Here is a 19,834-nt window from a genome sequence, read left to right as displayed (position 1 = left end):
CAAGAAACTGTTTTCCAACTTGTGCATAAATTTTCAATAATTTTATACCCATAAATCAGCAGGTTCTTCTCAATTCTGAAGCACTCTGTTCTTCCATACGCATGAGATCGGTCATAGGGCCTACGTAGTTTGGGTCGATCTTCACCATCACTGTCTGCCTCTGATAGTTCTGCCAGTTCATCTTTAGCAGCATTGTAAGGTCTGGTTTGTTTCCTTACTCTTGGGGTGTCAATTACTAAGCTGTTCTGGAGAGAAAATTATCAAAAAAATTTTTTACTTTTTTCCTGGAAGAAAATCATGACCAAAATCAAGCACTTATCTGCGCTTTTCAGACTGGAGCAAAGTGCTTCTGGCTTTACAGCTGTACGAAATGTGCTACAGAACAAAAGTCAATCCAGCCTTGGTTGAAAGTTTGGCATCAAAAACAACAGAAACTTATAATGACAAAGCACTTTCAACAAATCAAAATGCCCCAAGGCACCACAAAAATACTTCTCAAACAAAGTTTGGCATTGAGCCACCCAAGGACAATGACCACAGACTGCGTGGAAGGAGGTAGGTTTTAAGCAGCATCTGATGCAAGGAGAGTGAAGTTGAGAGCCATGGATTTAAGGATGGAATTGGCAGCTGAAGGCAAGGACGGTACTGATTAAATGACTGGAGACACAAGAAACTGCAGATGTTGCAATCTGGAGCAACAAACAACCTGCTGGAGGAACTCAAGAGGGTCAGCCCTGATGCAGGTTCTCGACCCAGAACGTCGACGATTCCTTTCCTCCTACAAATGCTGCTTGACCTGCTGAGGTCTTCCAGCCGATTGTTTGTTGCTCCTGATTAAACTACTCCTGGGGATGATCACAGAACCAGGTGGTGCACAGGAGGAGGAGGCTTTTGGAAAAAAGATGGCTTGAACCATAAGTCTGCTGGACTGTCTCTGACCTTCCTGAAATTACAACACAAATAGATGGGGAAATGTACTGTCTCTGAAAATGCAGCTGGTCAACACTGGCAGAATAATTGAACCATGGCACTATTGTTAATTCATATTTAGTATTGATAGTTCACATCGATATTCAAGTTGTAATGCCCCAAAATTTCCTGGCAGTGAAGCATTACCAACTCCAATCTGGTCAATGAGATGGCACAGTAGTGTAGCGGTTAGCGTAACGCTTTACAGCGCCAGCGACCTGGGTTCAATTCCGGCCACTGTCTGTAAGGAGTTTGTACGTTCTCCCTGTGACTGTGTGGGTTTCCTCTGGGTGCTCCGGTTTCCTCCCACATTCCAAAGACGTACAGGTTAGGAAGTTGTGGGCATGCTATGTTGGCACCGGAAGCATGGCGACACTTGCAGGTTGCCCCCAGAACACTCAACGCAAAAGATGCATTTCACTGTGTGTTTCGATGTACATGTGACTAATAAAGAAATCTTAAAAAAGATCCCTGCAACTGTTAATGGCAATCACAGGAGCGGCCTGAACAAGTCCCACTCCAAAACCTCTCTGCTAGCCAACTACACTGTTCACAAAAACTCAATAACTATTAAAAATTAATCATGCAATCTTTAAATTTTTAAAAATAATCTTACTTTCTTTTTGAATTAAAAAAAACTGGACGATACAGAAGCAACTAAATATATTTAAGTTAACTGAAGTTGATTCACAAAATTAACTTGAAATTTACTTGAAACTCCCCTGCAGGAGCTCTTCACTAAAACATAAAGTTACTGAACCTGTGCTAGGTCTAACTTGATAGGAGTTCAATGAACAGTTGTCTCAGCATAACTGCTGGGCAACTGCAGGAAGTTGGCGTTTCATCGATGAAGTCAATGAAGATTCCAATGCGAGAGAGCAGTTTGGAAATTAATGGGAAGAACCTGTCAGGAAACCTGGATGTTCCACCTTTATGTGGTGGGTACAGAGCTTCCTGGTAGAGGAAATTGCTGATATTTCTCAGGAAAATTATGCCACTTTGATCTTTAAGAAAAAATAATTGAATGGAAATATTTTCTCTAACTATAAAGAACAAATTATTTGCAACAGATTGTAAACAACTCAACAGTCAGCACTGGATAGCTTTTGGAAACAAATTTATATATGTATAATAGTCAAGGTCTCCTGCCTGCTGGCAAATGCTTGGCAACGACTGGAAATTGCACTGTTCCAAATCTGAAACCAGTTATCAGTTGCAGAGGCTTCCAACAGGCAGTCAGACAGACTTTTTAACCTTCTCATACAGTAGATAACTACAGCTTTGAACATGAACAAAACTACTACAGCTTATTTTTAATAAAACATTCAAAATCTTTTACTTCTCTGTTGCAAAGACATCACCATAGGATGCTTCCTGATGGTCAGGTTATAAACCTTTTGATTCAGTTGTTGTCTCTGCGGCACAGCCAGCAAACCTGCTGATTCACAGATCCATCAACCCAGGAACCATCCTGACCTCCGGTACTGTTACTGTGGAGTTTGTATTTTCTCCCTAAGACTACATAGGTTTCCACTTACATCCTAAAGACCTGTGGGTTGGGAGAAAAATTGGCCACTGTAATATTCTCGCTAGGGTGTAGTGTGTGGAAGAATCTGAGCAAAGTTGACGGGAATGTGAGGAGAATAGGTTACGGGGAAAATTAGTGGTGAAAAAGGCTGAAGGGGAAAATTAATGGTGGAATGGGCTCAATGGGTTCAACGGGCTGAATGGCCTCCTCAGTCATGAGAAAAAGTATGAAACAGATATTAAGTGATTGGGATGCGCTCAGGTCTTAATTATTGAGTACTCAGCCTATGTAAATCTTAAACTGAAATTGGTAACTTACCTTTCCATGTATGGCTTCAAGATCAATTTCTGCTTTCTTTGCCCATTTCTGCCAAAAGTTAGGATCATCCAAAGCAATGTCACTTCTGTTGCCTGATGCAACAAAACTTGCCTGAAATAGTTAAAAACAAATTCTTGAAGAAATGTGACAAATTTCTTAAAAACCATTACAAAAGAAATTCATCCGAACATTAAGCACTAAAGAAAAACTGTGAACCCATAACAAAGGCGGCCAATTTTTTTCCCCTCCAAGATCACATATGAATACTGATTTGCAACACAAAACAGTAAATTAACACAATATTCAATGAAGACAATAATTTTTTTTTTGCATGGTAAAGATACTAAAATTATAGTAGTCTATTTTAATAGACAATCCTTTGGCATTTCGTTGAGGTTGTCAAGCAATTAAGAATATTATCTGCAGTGAATCAGATTTAATCAACTATTAAATTTTAATAGATTAGCTACAAACTTGAATCAGCCAATAACAAATATTTTGCTCTTATAACCTCTAACAATGGAAGTTAAAACTCCCATCCTTATGTTGCAACCATTGCACTGCTTGCTACCCACTATTTCTGTATCCTCCTCCAGATTCACAACTCTCATATCTCTGTGCTCTTCCAAATCCAAACTTCTGGATATTTCAGATCTCCCACGCCCACACCATCGGTGACTCTGTGGCCCATTTTCAGGCATTCCACTGATGAAATTCCTTGTCTATTTTTTTTGGCTTCAGTGGTGCTGTCCTCAGGCTGGTAATGAATTTGCATCTTCCAAAATAATGAGACTGATGGGGCTCAGAGATCTATTTCAGTTGCAAGCCACGACTGATTATGGTCCTGTGCAATGTGACTACCCCCTTACCCCAGCACCATTCTTCCCCATTTCACAATTAACAAATCATGGGACACTAAACACACACTTTGGTGGAAACCCAACCAAAGAGTTTGGGAACTCTAATCCTATTGCACAAAATATACCTAACCCAACATAGAACACAGCACAAGAACAGGCCCTTTGGCCCACGACATCTGTGCCAGCCATTATGCCAAATTAAACTAAGCCCATCTGCCTTCACATGATCCATATCCCTCCATGTTCACATGCCTGTCTAAATGCCTCTTAAACACCCCTTTTGTATCTGCTTCCACCACCCCTTCTGGCAGTGCAGTCCAAGCACCTACCATTCTCTGGGTAAAAAAAAATTTGCCTCACACACCTTCTTTAAACTTTCCCCCTCTCACCTTAAAAGCTGAGCCCTCTAGTAGTTGACATTTCTGCCCTGGGAAAGAAAGAACTCCATCTACCCTATCTCTGCTTCTCAGAATTTTATATACATCTATCAGGTTTCCCCTCAGCCTCTGACGCTCCAGAGAAAACAATCCAAGTTTGTCCAACTTCTCCTTATAACTAATACTCTCCAATCCAGGCAACATCCTGGTGAACCTCTTTTGCACCCTCTCCAAAATTCTTCCTGTAATAGGGTGACCAGAACGTTCCACAATACTTCAAGTGTTGCCGAACCAAAGTTTTAGACAGTTGCAACACGACTTCCCAACTTTTGTACTCAATGCCCCAACTGATGAAGGCAAGCATGTTGTATACCTTCTTTTCCACCCTAACTACTTGTGTTGCCACTTTCAGGAAACTATGGACGTGCACACCAATGTTCCAAAGGGTCCTGCCATTTACTGTATACTTTCCTCTTACATTTACCCTGCCAGAATGCATCACCTCACATTTTTTATCCGTAGTGAACTCAATCTGTCATTTCTCCATCCATATCTCCAACTGACCTGTATCCTTTAACAACTCCACCCAATTTTTGAGCAAACTTACCAATCAGCCCATCTATATTTTCGTACAAATCCATCAGAGGTCCCAGCAATGATCCCTGCAGAACACCACTGATCACAGACCTCCAGTCAAAATTACAGCCCTCCACTACTATCATCTGTCTTCCATGGCCAAACCAATTTTGAATCCAGTCTAGAGAAACAAAGGACTGCAGATGCTGGAATCTAGATGAAAGACACGATGATGCTGGAGAAACTCAGCAGGCCAGGCAGCATCCGTGGAGAAAAGCAGCTAGTCAATGTTTCGGGTCAGGACCCTTCCTCAAGACTGAAGATAGGAAAAGGGGAAGCCCAATATATAGGAGGGAAAAGCAGAGCAGTGATAGTTGGACAAAAGAAGAGAGATGGGGTGGGCACAGGGTGGTGATAGGTAGATGCAGGTAAGAGATAGTGATAGGCAGGTGCAGGGGAGAAAGGGAGAGCAGATCCACCGGGGGATGGGTCAAAGGTAAGGAGAAAAAAAAGGGGTAGAAAAAAAGATAGGCTAGGAAATGAAAGAAAAGAAGCAGCATGGTTGGGGGGGGGGGGGGGTGGAGGGGAGGTGGGGATAACTTAAAGTGGGAGAATTCAATATTCATGCCATTGGGCTGCAAGGTTCCAAGGCAGAAAATGAGGTGCTGTTCCTCCAGTTTGTGTTTGGACTTCTCCTGGCAGTGGAGGAGGCCGAGGACTGTCATATCAGTGATAGTGTGGGAGGGGGAGTTGAAGTGACTGGCAACAGGGAGATGCAGATCGCAGTTATGGATGGAGCACAGGTGTTCTGCGAAATGTTCACCTAGTCATAGAGGAGGCCACACTTTAAGCAGTAATGATATTAAGAGAGGTGCAGGCGAATCTCTGTCTCACCTGAAAGGACTGTTTGGGTACCTGGATGGAGGTGATGTAGGGGCAGGTGTTGCACCTATGGCAGGGGCAGTAGAAAGTTCCAGAGGTGGGACCGGGATGGGGGAGAAGGAGGAGTGAACTAAGGAGTCGTGGAGAGAGCAGTCCCTGCGAAAGGCAGAAAGAGGTAGGGAGGGGAAGATATGCTTGGTAGTGGGGTCCTGTTGGAGATGGTGGAAGTGGCGAAGAATGTAAGTCACCGTGGATCCCACGTGTCTTAATCTTTTGGATCAGTCTACCACGAGAGACTTTATCAAATGCCTTAAAATCCACGTACACAACATCCACTGCCCTACCCTCATCAATCATCTTCATCACCTCCTCAAAAGACTCAACCGAGTGCATAAGACATGACTTGCCCCGCCCACAAAGTGATGCTGAATATTCCTAGTAAACCCATACTTTTCCAAATGTGAGTGAATTCTATTCCTAAGAATCTCCTTCAATAGCTTCACTACCACTGATGTTAAGGTTCACCTGCCTATAGTATGCTGGATAATCCCTTTTTAAACAGAGGAACAACATTGCCTAACCTCTAGTCCTCTGGGACCTCACCTGTAGCGGGAGAGGATATAAGGATCTCTGTCAAGGCCCAAGCAATCTCCTCTCTTGTTTCTCTCAATAACCTGGGATATATTCCATCAGTCCCGAGGGCCTTATCCACCTTAATATTCTTCAAGAGACCCAACATTTCCTCCTCCTTGAATATAAGCATGCACTAGAATACTAGCATACCCCCCACACTGATCTCACTATCCTCCATGTCCTTCTGGGTGAATACTAGTACAAAGTACTCATTTAGTACCTCATCCACTTTCTTTGGCTCCAGGCATAACCTCCTCCTTTTGTCCTTGAGTGGCCCTATCCTCTGCCTAGCTACCCTCTTGTCTTTACCTTCTGTAAAAATTACCTTAATCCTACTCGCCAAGGACATTTAATGGCCCCTTTTGGCCCTCCTGATTCCCTGTTTGAGTTCTTTCCTCTGCTTTCTTTATATTTAAGGGCCCTGTCTGACATCAGCTTCCTAAACCTTATATATGTTTACTTTTCCTTTTCGACTAAATTTACAACATTTCTCACCATTCAAGGTTCTCAAATTTGCTGTCCTGGTCTCTCTTCCTCACTGGAATATGTCAGTCCTGAATTTTGATCAGCTGGTCTTTAAATGACTCCCACTTGTCAGATATGGACTTACCCAATAACAGCTGCTCACAGTCAACTCTCTCCAGCTCCTGTTTAATAATGTTCTCATTTGCCTTCTCCCAATTTAGCAACCCCCCCGCCCCCCCCACCACCGCCCCCCAGGTCTTGACCTATACTTATCCATAACTATCTTAAAACTTAGAGTTATGATCACTGTTTCCAAAAAGCTCTCCCAGTGAAACCCCAATCATCTGGCCAGACTCATTTGTACAAACTAACTTATTTGAGCTTAGTACATTTTTGACTCTTAATTTTCATTTTCATTAAGTTTCTTCTTAAGAATTTAATTATTAAATGAAATTACCTTGCAGTATTTTTTTTATATATAGTAGCTGAACATCATAAATGACAATAGGAACTGGATGTAATTGTGCAATCTGTGCGTGTACTGAGTTTTGAGACAGGAAGGGAGAGGGGAAGAGAAGGAGAATGGGAACAGAGGGAGAGTAAAAGGGGAGGAGAGTGGCCCGGGGACAGCGGGATGTCAAAGACCGATAAGGGAGAGAATTAAAAGGGGGAATTGCAAAAACTGATAGATGGGGGAGAAGATAAAGTTACTGGGTAGCGAGTGAATGAAGCGTCTATATAGGCAGGGCTCGTATTTGCCAACCTATTATGTATGATGCAAAAGCATATCAGTCAGCAGTAAAATCCAAGCAACATTTCTTTTTATTCTGGGGAAATATGTTTATTATTATTTCTAATATAAAGAGTATGGCATTTCTAAAGCGGGAAAACATCCATTTGATGTATTTTATAGGAAAAATACCTGACTGTAATGTGAAAATATTTTTGCCATTCATTTACTGTGAGAAACTGCTGCATTGTAAAAGATGCATCACTTGATTAAGCCTTGCCTTTAGAAGATCAGTTAATCAGACAGCTCCTAAAATTAGCCCGAGATCCACCAGCTTTTCCCAAGACACAGCCTACCTTGGCAAATGTTGAGCCTCTCCCTTCAGATTCAATAGTAATTGTTTTCGTACGTCGCATAAGAATCTGATCAATGTCCTCCTCACAAAACTTGGAACCTTCATCTTCTTCATCCATAATTGCACCATATGCACCCCTGCGAAGCAAGTCTTCAATTTCTTTCTTGGACATCTGTTGCATCTGTATAATTAGAAATGTAAAGACATTTATTTTCTCAAAACAGCATTGTTTTGAAGAATCGCTACTTATAACATGCTTCTGGTCATTCTGAAATCTCCTGAAATGTAAACATTTATTTTTGCAAGCTGGTTTGGTTGGTAAATAAAATACTATGTATTAAAAATCAGCATTAAGATCTGATCTGCCGGTACTATGCAAGTCAATGATCCAGCTATTTCTGGGCAGTGGCTTCCAGAGTAAAAGAAAACAAATAATTTCCTCAAAGCTAGATTAAGGGCTATGCAGTATAACAGTATAATAACAGTATAATCTGAGTAATTTCTCATAGTGTTACACGTTGTTTAAACTTATGCTTTGTTCCTTTGTTTAAGAAAGGAAGTAGGGATAACCCTGGGAATTACAGACCAGTGAGTCTTACTTCAGTGGTGAGCAAATTACTGGAGAAGATTCTTAGAGACAGGATTTATGGGCATTTGGAGAAGCATAGGCTGATTAGGGACAGTCAGTATGGCTTTGTGAGGGGCAGGTCGTGCTTCACGAGCCCGACTGAATTCTTTGAGGATGTGACAAAGCACATTGGTGAAGGTAGAGCAGTGGATGTGGTGTACATGGATTTTAGTAAGGTGTTTGATAAGGTTCCTCATGGAAGGCTTATTCAGAAAGTCAGGAGGCATGGGATCCAGTGAAACTTGGCTGTGTGGATTCAGAATTGACTTGCCCATAGAAGATGGAGGGTGGTGGTGGATGGAGCATATTCTGCTTGGAGGTCGGTGACCAGTGGTGTTCTAGGACCCCTGCTGTTTGTGATTTTTATAACTGACTTGGATGAGGATGTGGAAGGGTGGGTTAGTAAGTTTGCTGATGATACAAAGGTTGGTGGTGTTTGGATAGTGTAAAAGATTGCTGTAGATTGCAACAGGATATTGATAGAATGCAGAGCTGGGCTGAGAAGTGGCAGATGGTGTTCAACCCAGATAAGTGTGAAGTGATACACTTCGGGAGATCGAATTCGAAGGCAGAATACAAGGTTAATGGCAGGACTCTTAGCAGTGTGGAGGAACAGAGGGATCTTGGGGTCCACGTCCATAGATCCCTCAAGGCTGCCATGCAGGTCAGTAGGGTTGTTAAGAAGGCGTATGGAGTGTTGACCTTCATTAGTCGGGGTATTGAGTTCAAGAGCCTCGAGGTGACGTTGCAGCTCTATAGGACTCCGGTCAGACCACACTTGGAGTATTGTGTTCAGTTCTGGTCACCTCATTATAGAAAGGATGTGGAAGCTTTAGAGACAGAGCAGAGGAGACTTACCAGGATGTTGCCTGGATTGGAGAACATGTCTTATGAGAATAGGTTGAGCAAGCTAGGGCTTTTCTCTTTGGAGAGGAGGAGGATGAGAGGTGACTTGATAGAGGTGTACAAGATGATTGGAGGCATAGATCGAGTGGACAGTCAGAGACTTTTTCCCAGGGCGACAATGGCTAACACGAGGGGACATAATTTTAAGGTGATTGGAGGAAGGTATATGGGAGATGTCACGGGTAATTTTTCTATACAGAGAGTGGTGGGTGCGTGGAACGCACTGCCGGCAGAGGTTGTGGGGGCAGATACATTAGGGACATTTAAGAGCCTCTTAAATAGACACATGAATGATAGAAAATAGGGGGCTATGTGGGAGGGAAGGGTTAGATAGATCTTAGAGCAGGATAAAATGTCAGCACAACATCATGGGCCGAAGGGCCTGTACTGTGCTGTAGTGTTCTATGTTCTAATTTATGGACAATGAAATACTTTGAATCATTATTTTTATGTACTATTTTGTGATGATTACAATGAAGTTTTCAGACTATAACTGATGAATTGTTTCATTAACCTAATCAGTCATTGTGTTGTAATATGTGTAGGACAATACATAAGGATTTGAATCAATATTTTCATCACATACCCCACCAACGGTATTTTCTCGTCCATTCATACTCTGCAGCACAGCTTTGTCAAGACCTAGCTTCAGGCTGGCCTTGTCAAACATTTCCCGCTCATAAGAGTTTCGAGTTATCAGCCTATAAACCTTCACAGCTTTGTTCTGACCAATCCGGTGACATCGAGCTTGAGCCTTCAAAAAAAAAATTACTATTACTATAAAACATCATAAATTTTCAACTCTATAAAAGGGAACATATTTTGCTTGACTTTATCATGCTACAATCTACTTCCATCACAATGATCTAAAATATCAAAGCGAAAAATCACAAAAGGCTTCCAAGAGATGAACACAGGCCCTTCACAATACCAGAATCAATATAGTTTCGATTTACCGAGCTGATGAAAGTCAAAGCTTACTTTCAACTTTATATTGTTTTGAATTCGATTAACCCTAAAGATATGAATACCTTCTGATAACTTCATCCATGTGGTGTATTTCCACATTTACCTTGTCTGTTAAGATATTTCACAGCGGGAGACAATACAATCAAGTCCAATGTAAGCACAGCCAACATCAACATACATACTTTCCTGCACAGGCCAATGATGTCACTGTGAGAACCATACTAACTTCCCTCTTCCAAAAATAATGATTGCTTCTCATCAAAGTCCCCACTGAAATCAGTTGCACAGATATGATCTTAAATGATAACATTTCTGCTCTTTCTCACACACTACTTTATGCATATTGTTTTAACTTGGTTGGTCACATAATCTGTTCAACTCAAGCATCATCCTTTGTATTAAGATTGACAGTGCAGCAGTGGTTTCTGTGACACCAATAAAACTTAAGGCACCATGCCCTTTATGAGAGCAAGTTGCATAAACTCAGCTTGCTATTACTTGAGATTTGAAGGCTGAGAGGTGATCTGATAGTGGTGATTGAGATGTGTAATTAATAGATATGGAGAAACCATTTCCCCCAGCGAAGTGATCCAGATTAATGAAATTTCAAATTTAAGCCAGGTATTCAACAATGAAATCAGGAAGCACTTAATCACATAAATTAGGGCGGAGGCTGGTCTGCAGTGAGTGAACTTTCCAGGCTGATATCGATAGATTGTTGTTAGATAAGGGTACCTAGGGGAATGGTGTCAAGGCAAGGAAACAGAGTTGGGATTCACATCACCATGATGTTACCAAAATGTAGAACAGGAATTAAGCTGAATGGCTAACTCCTGATCATACGACTGCTCTGAATTCTGCTGTGATTCAAGTGACTCGAAAACTACATGCATGTGAGTCAGCCATATTTGGAATGTGGTGATAGACTGACTAGTGCGCAGGGAAGAGGTAGCTGAAGGCAAACAGCATCAGCATTTCAGGAACATGGAACAGTACACCAGAAGAAAAGGGGCATCAGTTCTGCAAGTTGTACACTTTCATTCCCTGCCACTCTACAGTAGGACTAGTAACTTGAAAAACTTGTCTCTTCTCATTCTAACCCTCATGAAACCTCTTGTTATATCTCTTTGATACAACAATACTCGATCACTTTCCAGTACACAGTTCATTATAAGCAAAATCAAAAGATAACCAAGATTTATTGCTTCATAAAATAATGAATAGGGCACTTACAACAATGGCCCAGCAAGTTAGTAGAACAGGAAACCAATACTCTCAATGACTAAACAGAAATTTCTCTCCTATTGCTCTTAGGAAGGGACATTCCATATTTTATTTCTACATCAGTATAGAGCTATATTCCACAAGAAAAAGCTGTGAACCCTGCGACATTTTAATTGAATACAACTTGACATTTGTTATGAAGTTTTTATTTAGATATTTCTTCCCTTTTCTACCTTGATGTTCCATTCCGAACAACTTATTTAATTTATTGGCGTTTTGACTTTCTGTTTTACACCAAAAACACACCTCTCCAATTCTACTCTTTTATGGTAAAAACAAAGTAACATTTCACTACTGTTACTTGTAGTACTACCTTTGAAGATAATTATTTAACACTGTATTTACAGTTGATTTATCCCAAAAGTTCTGGATAATAATATTAAGTAGTAGAAGTAAAGATTTATCATATAATTTGGAATAAAAAAAGTTTAAAAATTGTGAAAGCTTTGTTGTTGTCTTGGAAAATATGCTAGATTAACAAGCACTCTTACTTTATTTCATAATTACTTAATATAACTCGGTAAGAAAAAGTGCATATTTTACCCAGTTCTTTATCCTGAGAGCCTATTGTTAAACCCAACTCAATCCACTTTCAAATTTCAGTTTAATTTTTACTTACCTGAAGGTCGTTCTGAGGATTCCAGTCCGAATCAAAAATAATACACGTGTCGGCTGCAGTTAGATTTATCCCTAAACCTCCAGCTCTTGTGCACAGCAAGAACACAAAACGATCAGAGTCGGGCTTGCTAAATCGGTCAATTGCTGCTTGTCGCAGGTTTCCCCGAACTCTCCCATCAATGCGCTCATATGGGTACCTGCAAATAAGATGTTATAGATAATAATCCCCAATATTTTATCAATATTTACAATGCACTGGCTTACTTTTATGGATAATTATATAACACATTGTTCATAGTTATCAATATTGAACGTGCAATGATTTTAAGAACAATTGCAAAAACTGTCATCAGGGATATAACTGATTTGAAACAGTGAAATTTTAGATGCAGCCAAATCTGCAACTCAAAATAGATGAAAGTTAAAGAGGTCAAGCAATTTAATGGCTTAACAAAAAAGTGACCAGACTTCATATCCCAGTACATTATGAAGAAACAAGGGGCTTTTAAGTAAGCTTTTAAAAATGGCTGTGAGCAGAAAGAAATGCTGGAGAAGCTGTTCACGGGGACACAAACAGAATGGAGAATAACTGGAGCACTCAACAACTAGCTGTTGGAATTTAGGTGTCCCTTTTCTTCTCTGAACCCAGTGCTCTGGATGTCAACAAGGTTTACAAGTTCATATACAAGTAATAATCATGACTCTACTTGGAAGTCTGGATTTGCTGTCAACAGACTCCGCAAGTGTTAACTTTAGAGTCATCTCAAGAGTAAAACTCATTCGCAAATCTTTCCCACTGCTGATAAACTCTGAGCTTTTACCCAGCAAAACATTTTTGTTTGATGATGGTCAAAAGTCAAACACAGGCAATTCTTTGGTGACAATGCACTAAATCAGCTAATTCATGGACTAATAACAAAAAGGATAAAGATGGTATGACCATTGGGGGGGGGGGGGGTGCAAATCAAGCTGTCACAAGTATGAATTTTGTATTATAAAGCAGGACAAACTTTGGCAATTTACTCAACCACATGGCTTTAAATTGAATTCAGGAATAATAGTACCAGTGGGTACTGTCATTTGTATAAATGATTATTTTTCAGTTGGTCAAGATAAAAACAGTCATTATAAATATATCAAAATGGAGTAGAATCTGAAAATAAATGTGTCTCATGAAAGCAGAAGGGGTGAATGTAAGGGAGGCAAAATGAATCCAAGCTCCATCTGTGTAATTCTGTAACTGGTGAGCTGCCATTTTTCTTTATCATCCATTAAATTGTTACATTTTTGCTTTGCACCTTTCTCATCAGCCCTCTCAGAGCAGACTTGACAAGTTTGAAATTCTTCTTGTTAAACTAGTAAAATTATTTTGATACCGTTTTGTGAGTATAATGTTGCAGAAGCATTGAATCTAGTTCTCTAATCAAAGAAAGCACAATTATGTTTCTACACTTTACGACACTGACTCTCTTCACATGAACTTTCAAAAGTGTGTTGTGCTTCACCTGTGCATTTATACTGATACATCTTACATTTAAAAGGAAAAAAAAAACAGATAAAGGACTTGATTCCCTAAATATTAGAAACATAATGCATTTAATACCGATGACAATGTAATGACTTTAATAGGATTCAAATCCAATCAGGAAACAAACCCAATGGAGAAAACTTTAGCTCATTTGGTAACATATTTGCCTCAGAAGATGATGCTGAAGTTGGTGGAACAGGACAAAGTTTAGACTGACATTCCAAGTTAGTTCTGAATGAGAGTTGCACTCTTGAAGGTGCCCTCCTTCAGATGAGACATTCAGCTGCACCTAGCCTCAAGTACACCCAAGATTCCACAGTAATATTTTGAAGAGCAGGGGAATTTCCCTTCATTGTCCTGACCAATATTCGTCCCCAACCAATACCTAAATGATGAGTTATGATCCCTGATGTTTGTGGGATTTACTGTGCTCAACTGACAGTCATATTTCTACATTACAATAGCAGTTCAAAAGTCGTTCACCTGCTGTGAAGCATCTTTGGATATTTGAATCACAGATCTGCCATTAAGTATTCCCCTAAGCCTCATCCATTCCAAAGCAAACATTTCTAACTTATCTGATTTTTCCTCATTTACAATTTTCAATTCTGACAACATCCTCGGCCATCTCCTCCAGTCTAGTGCAATCGCATCTTTCCTCTAAAGTAGTGACCAGAACTGTCCACACTACTCAAGCTGTGGTCCAATTAGCATTATATACAGCTCTAGCATAACCTTCCTACATTTATAAAGCACTGGCTAATAAGAGAAAGCCTTTGTATGTCTTTTTATCCACCTTATTAACGTTTCCTACTACGTTTATGGGTCTGTGGTGGTAGACTCAAGGTCTCACTATTCCTCCACAGCTCCCAATGTTTATTGTATATTCTCTTTCCTTGCTGTCCCTCCCCAAATGCACTACCAAAACATTTCAATGGATGAAAATTCCATTCCCCACTTTTCTGCCGAAATGACTAGTCCATCTGCATCTTCCTGTGATCCATCTCTTTCTGCAGTCTAAAGGCTTCCTCCTTGCTGTCAACCACACTGCCAATTTTTGTATCATTGCTAAACTTTTTTGTCATAGGCCCCTACATTTCAGTCTAAATCAATGACATCGATTACAAAAAGCTATGGATTAAGTACCGAGACCTGTGGAACCTCAATGGTAACTGCCTTCCAGTCATAAAGACATTCATCAACCTTGACTAGGGGAGTCTAGTACAAGAGGGCACGACTTCAGGATTGAAGGGCGCTCATTCAGAACAGAGATGCGGAGAAATTTCTTTAGCCAGAGAGAGGTGAATCTGTGGAATTTGTTGCCACGGGCAGCTGTGGAGGCAAAGTCATTGGGTGTATTTGAAGCAGAGATTGATAGGTATCTGAGTAGCCAGGGCATCAAAGGTTATGGTGAGAAGGCGGGGGAGTGGGGCTAAATGGGAGAATGGATCAGCTCATGATAGAATGGCAGAGCAGACTCGATGGGCCGAATGGCTGACTTCTGCTCCTTTGTCTTATGGTCTTGACCCTTTGTTTCCTGTCACCAAGCCAATTTTGTATCCACTTTCCAAGAACGAAGCCACAGTAACAATCCTTGACAAAAATGTGCCTTTCTAAATGAAGGTTTATACTGATCCTCAGAACTGCTTCCATAAATTTCCCCCCCACAGAAGTCAAACTGGTGTGTAGATACTCCCGTTGTCCAGTTGTGAAATGTATTTTAAACAGTAAAACTCTGTAAATTCAGGATGCCTATGACTTTAGTAATGCTGGACTGGCAGATTTTCTGGACTATTGTATGTTATTTTGTTAATACTTCAATGCTCCTTTAACTCACTTTTGTGAAGAGATATTGCACAGCCACATCTTAGTGAACCAGGTTAGGTTTCCAGAGAGAGCAGCCAATAGAACAGGTGAATTTAAAGGGAGCAGGGGAACTGGGGTCCCGGTGAGTGGAATCAGGTATCCAGTAAGTGGAAGAAAGTGCAGGAATCAGGGCCTGGCTGAATGGAAATTGCAAACATCACCCAGTGAGCCAAATGCCAAACCATCATGATTTCTGAAAGGTCAGATACAGACCATCAGAATTTTGCTGTCAATGTAAACTTTCACTTTCTTCTCGACTGTCCAGCCCTTTGCCATGATTAAATGTTTGGAAAATATGTAACATTTAAATTAATTCTAGTACATTGACAGTGTCATGAGCTATAAGTGGGAAAGGTACCCTGAGGACTATTTTGGGAGAGTTTAACAGCAGTGAGGTTGCAGTCCCCCCCAGGAAAGCAAGCATTCCTCTTCTCCCAAGTCACACATCACCAGTCCAAACCTTACATTGCAATTTTAGTACGATTATAAAATGAAAAATGCTTCTAGCATGGTAAATGCGTCTTTGTATAGAGCCTACAAAGGTTATTTGATTCTTATTATAATTCACTATTGTCTAACAACTTGCTCCGATGGAGCATTTTATACTGCATTAGGTTGGATAATGATTACCATTACACTAGTTTCTGTACTGGTACAAGATATGAAACAGAACTCCCATGTGTCTGCTCTTGTGACAAAGAGCCTTGAAGTCACTTTGCTGAAGCAGATTATACAGTGTACATCATTGAACTGCCAGTCAATTTGTTTTAAACATTTACCCCCACAACTTCACCTGAATGTTGATATAAACAGAAAATGCAGTGAGCCAAAGCATACAGCATGTACACAGTTCAATTTTAAAGAATGGTCCTCTTTATATTACCACAATGCACAGAGGCACCAGCTGAACATTACTTACTTTTCTGCCAGTTTGGTTTTTAACATCATGAGATTGGCTTTTATTAGCTAGAGCCACACTACATCCACCCTGCCCCCACCCTCTTGGAAGTAAACTCCCTTCCAAGTGAACATCTAAACTAACAGTTAACAGTAAATAATTGATTAGAATCCCAATTTACAAAAGGGAAACAAGTTAATTAGAAAGCACGTTTCAAATGTAATTGGGAGAAATAAAAATGTTTATTTCTTTTCTAAGTACTTTTGCCTACTGTGATCAGGATCTCAAATTCTTGGTAATTGTGGTTTTCTATTTTCTGTTATGATTAATCATTTTATAATTACCACAAACAGGGCATCACTAAGCTACAATTAATCATTTATTTCTGATTAAATAGCCCATCATAATTGAGCACAACCATCAGATCCAAATTTAATTTCCACTAACTGTACATTTCCCACAGCGTTAAGCACCAAAGTGAATTGATTACAAGCTCGGCCTTCTCACAGTTAAGGAGGTGAAAAGTTCAATTGTAATTATTTTCCCAGAAAGAGGTCAAAACCAGAACCATTTTAAGAGAAAAATGGTCATATTTAATCTACTATTTCTCAGAAGCATGTGTGGATGCACATCCTTAGCATCAGGTCAACTGTCAGAATCTGTCATATTTTCTTCCCCCAACCCGCTCCCTACCCACCTCCCCCCCCCACCCCCCCCCCCCCCCCCCCCCCCAATCACGTGTGGTGAAGTGATCACAGACCAGCTCAGAGAGAAGCAGATCCCTAGAGGTGGATCTGCTTCTCCAGCCATATCACGACAAACCAATGAAGAGGTGGTGGGGCCCGGAGGTTACCACGTCGACAGCAGTGAGTGAAAAGAAATCGTGTGCCTAATGATAATCTTAATCATTCTTACTTTGACTGTTCTACTTCATATCTTTACTCTCCCTCAGGGCCTTCATCTGTCACATATGATTCTTGGCAGCAGGACACTCACTGAGGCCAAGTCATTAAGGACTATCGCCTGCTGCCTTCCAGTTCAGGTACTTGCTCTTTGGTGGACTCAAGTTTAGAAAGGTAGTTGAGTCTTCACCTAGTGACTCAAGTGCCCTAAATGAACAGGAGCAGATGCTACAAAAAGGCTTTTCCGGAAACAGGAAAGTCTGACACTGCAGGACTGTCCAAGCATTTGGAGATGCACATGCAGCTTCCAGAGCAACAGCAAAGAGCATGGGACACCTGAGTGACACCCCAGTGGCACTGTGCACTATTGCAGAGATGGAGGAGTGTGGGATGACATTGGCACTGATGTTCTCATACCTGAAAAAAAATGGCTGTCTGTAAGGAGTATCAAATGCAGCAACCAAACAAGGACATTCAGGTCCTCAATCAAGGTTTACAACCTATGAATGATGAAAATCTGGAATAAACACAGAATGCTGGAGGCACTCGGCTAGTACCATGCAGCATCTATGGAGAACGTCAACATTTCAAGTTGTGGACCTTCCATCAGAACTGTTCCCAAAAGTTGTCAATCTGAAATGTTAACTCTGCAGATTGGAGTCTTCATAACTGCTGCCAAACCTGTTCAGTGTTTTGATTTTATTTCAAACAGCTGTTTAACCTGTCTGGAATGGTGAATCAAGGTAGGATGAACAAGGGGTGAAGCAAGGAGTGGAGATGGTTTGCATGTTTAGTTTGTATTGGGTGATTAATGTGAGGTTGTTGGGTGCAGTGAGTGTGGCAGTTTGTCATCTCCATCAGTTAGGTGGACAACTGGAGCCTATGAAAACATCACCATGAAGAATGCATCTTGGTTGGCAATGTGCATAGCTGTTCTTGCATACATAGCATTAGTCTCCTCCTCATTTAAAGAGGCTCCTTCCTCTCTGACAAGTGGTTCAACCCTTGGTGCTATACAACATTTAACAGCATAGCACATCATTCCCATAGCTGGTGCATATCAAATGCCTCCATGCACACTGATATACCTGAAATGGCAATATATCCCAAATGAATCTTCAACATGCTGATGGCTTGCTCAACAAGACAACTGGTTGTCAGATAGTTATGGCTGTCCCACTCCTGGTCTCATTGGTTGTGTCCTACATAGTTATTATCTGACTACAGTGTCCTTCATCCCCAAGCAGCCCGTCAGTAAGTCTGCGCCAAGGTGTAAAGTGATCCGGGAGCTCCAAAGGATGAAGGCAGCATGGCAGTCTGCCCTCCCTGGCAATGCCATTCCAATTCAAGGACGTCACTGTGGTCGTGCACCTGCTGTTCCTTCCTGTACAGCAGGTGCACAAGTCCTTGCAGGGAAGAGTTTTTCCTGGATATTCTGGGTCTGTCTTGTTTGCCAGGCCTCCAGTCAATGATATCCATCACTTGTGGCAAGCAAATCCGAGTGCTGCTCAAATCTGATTGCCCTTTTGACAAGCGAAGTTGCTATAACTGTCTGTCCACATCAACAATCATCTGCTTACGCACTGACATGCGTCCCACCGAGAGATCCTTTAAACATCTTCGACATGGCCCTGGAATGATCCTGAACAGTAGCAGCTCTGGTTAAACGTGACCACCAGATCCAACATGCAGCAGGCCTTGTTCCGATAGACTGCAAAGGTCTGTCATCACCTGGTGCGCCATCACGAATTTCCCGAGGTAATGATGTGTTTCCTTTTACTGCACTTGAAGTCACAGGCATGGGCTCTGCAAATCCCCTCCTCCTTGTGCAGCCAGAGGTAGTGAGGAGAAGCCTGTTGCTGTACATGAAACTTCTGCTGATAATCACTGTAGTCTGCCTCCAAGTCCCAAGGTATCCTGGGATAAGCGGAGTCCATAGCAATATGGCCGCTGAGACCTACAGAGCGTAGCTAGCTAGTAGTCACTTCAAAGACTGGAAACCAAGAAAAGTCTTTACAAAGTTTTCTCAAGGTTTTCTGAATAACCTCCCATCATGACTTCTGTGAACAAAGCCAATGAAGAGAGCAGCTGTGGAGCTGCAATCCTTACCAGGTTTATATGTCAGTTCTTGAACTCCCCCCCAGTGTTGCTCCTACCTTAGTTTCACTGGTGAGTTCCATAAAGCTTGGGAAAAATGAACACTGTGTTAAAGTTCAAAATTCTTGTTAAGTTCACTCTTAATACGCAATTAACATTGAAACTGGCAACCTGCCTCTCAAAGGGTTTTCCCACTCATAGCCTGACGTGCTCTGGTTACATGCAGAAGAGTGCAGTTCTGAATGGTTATGAGACAATCTACCATTTTCAGTAGACATAACCTCCAAACCGTTCTCAGAAGGTAAAACTCAGGCCAATGCCAGGAAGTCATTTTTTTGAAATAATCTAACACACTGAGCACTGAGAAAACCAAACCTCCATATATGACAATGTTAAGTTTGTGGCACAGGCAGTTTGATAATACATGCAAGAAAAACTAGCCAGC

General features: G+C 41.1%; 1 protein-coding gene across 10 annotated transcripts in view; it reads right to left on the bottom strand.

The window, feature by feature from the left end:
- chd9 (chromodomain helicase DNA binding protein 9) overlaps positions 1–19,834 on the bottom strand; it is a 210,421-nt gene that overhangs the window by 40,443 nt on the left and 150,144 nt on the right. For all 10 annotated transcript variants that reach the window (XM_052028372.1, XM_052028375.1, XM_052028373.1 and 7 more), the window contains 5 exons: positions 12,100–12,295; positions 9,814–9,981; positions 7,695–7,874; positions 2,816–2,926; positions 49–245 (listed from right to left, as the gene is read on the bottom strand). In XM_052028372.1, coding sequence (XP_051884332.1) covers positions 49–245; positions 2,816–2,926; positions 7,695–7,874; positions 9,814–9,981; positions 12,100–12,295 — 852 coding nt within the window. The remainder of the gene's footprint in view (positions 1–48; positions 246–2,815; positions 2,927–7,694; positions 7,875–9,813; positions 9,982–12,099; positions 12,296–19,834) is intronic.

This window comes from Pristis pectinata, chromosome 13, assembly GCF_009764475.1.
Source record: "Pristis pectinata isolate sPriPec2 chromosome 13, sPriPec2.1.pri, whole genome shotgun sequence".
NCBI lineage: Eukaryota > Metazoa > Chordata > Chondrichthyes > Rhinopristiformes > Pristidae > Pristis > Pristis pectinata.
The sequence above is the reverse complement of the archived record's forward strand: the minus strand, read 5'-3'. Positions and strand labels throughout refer to the sequence as shown.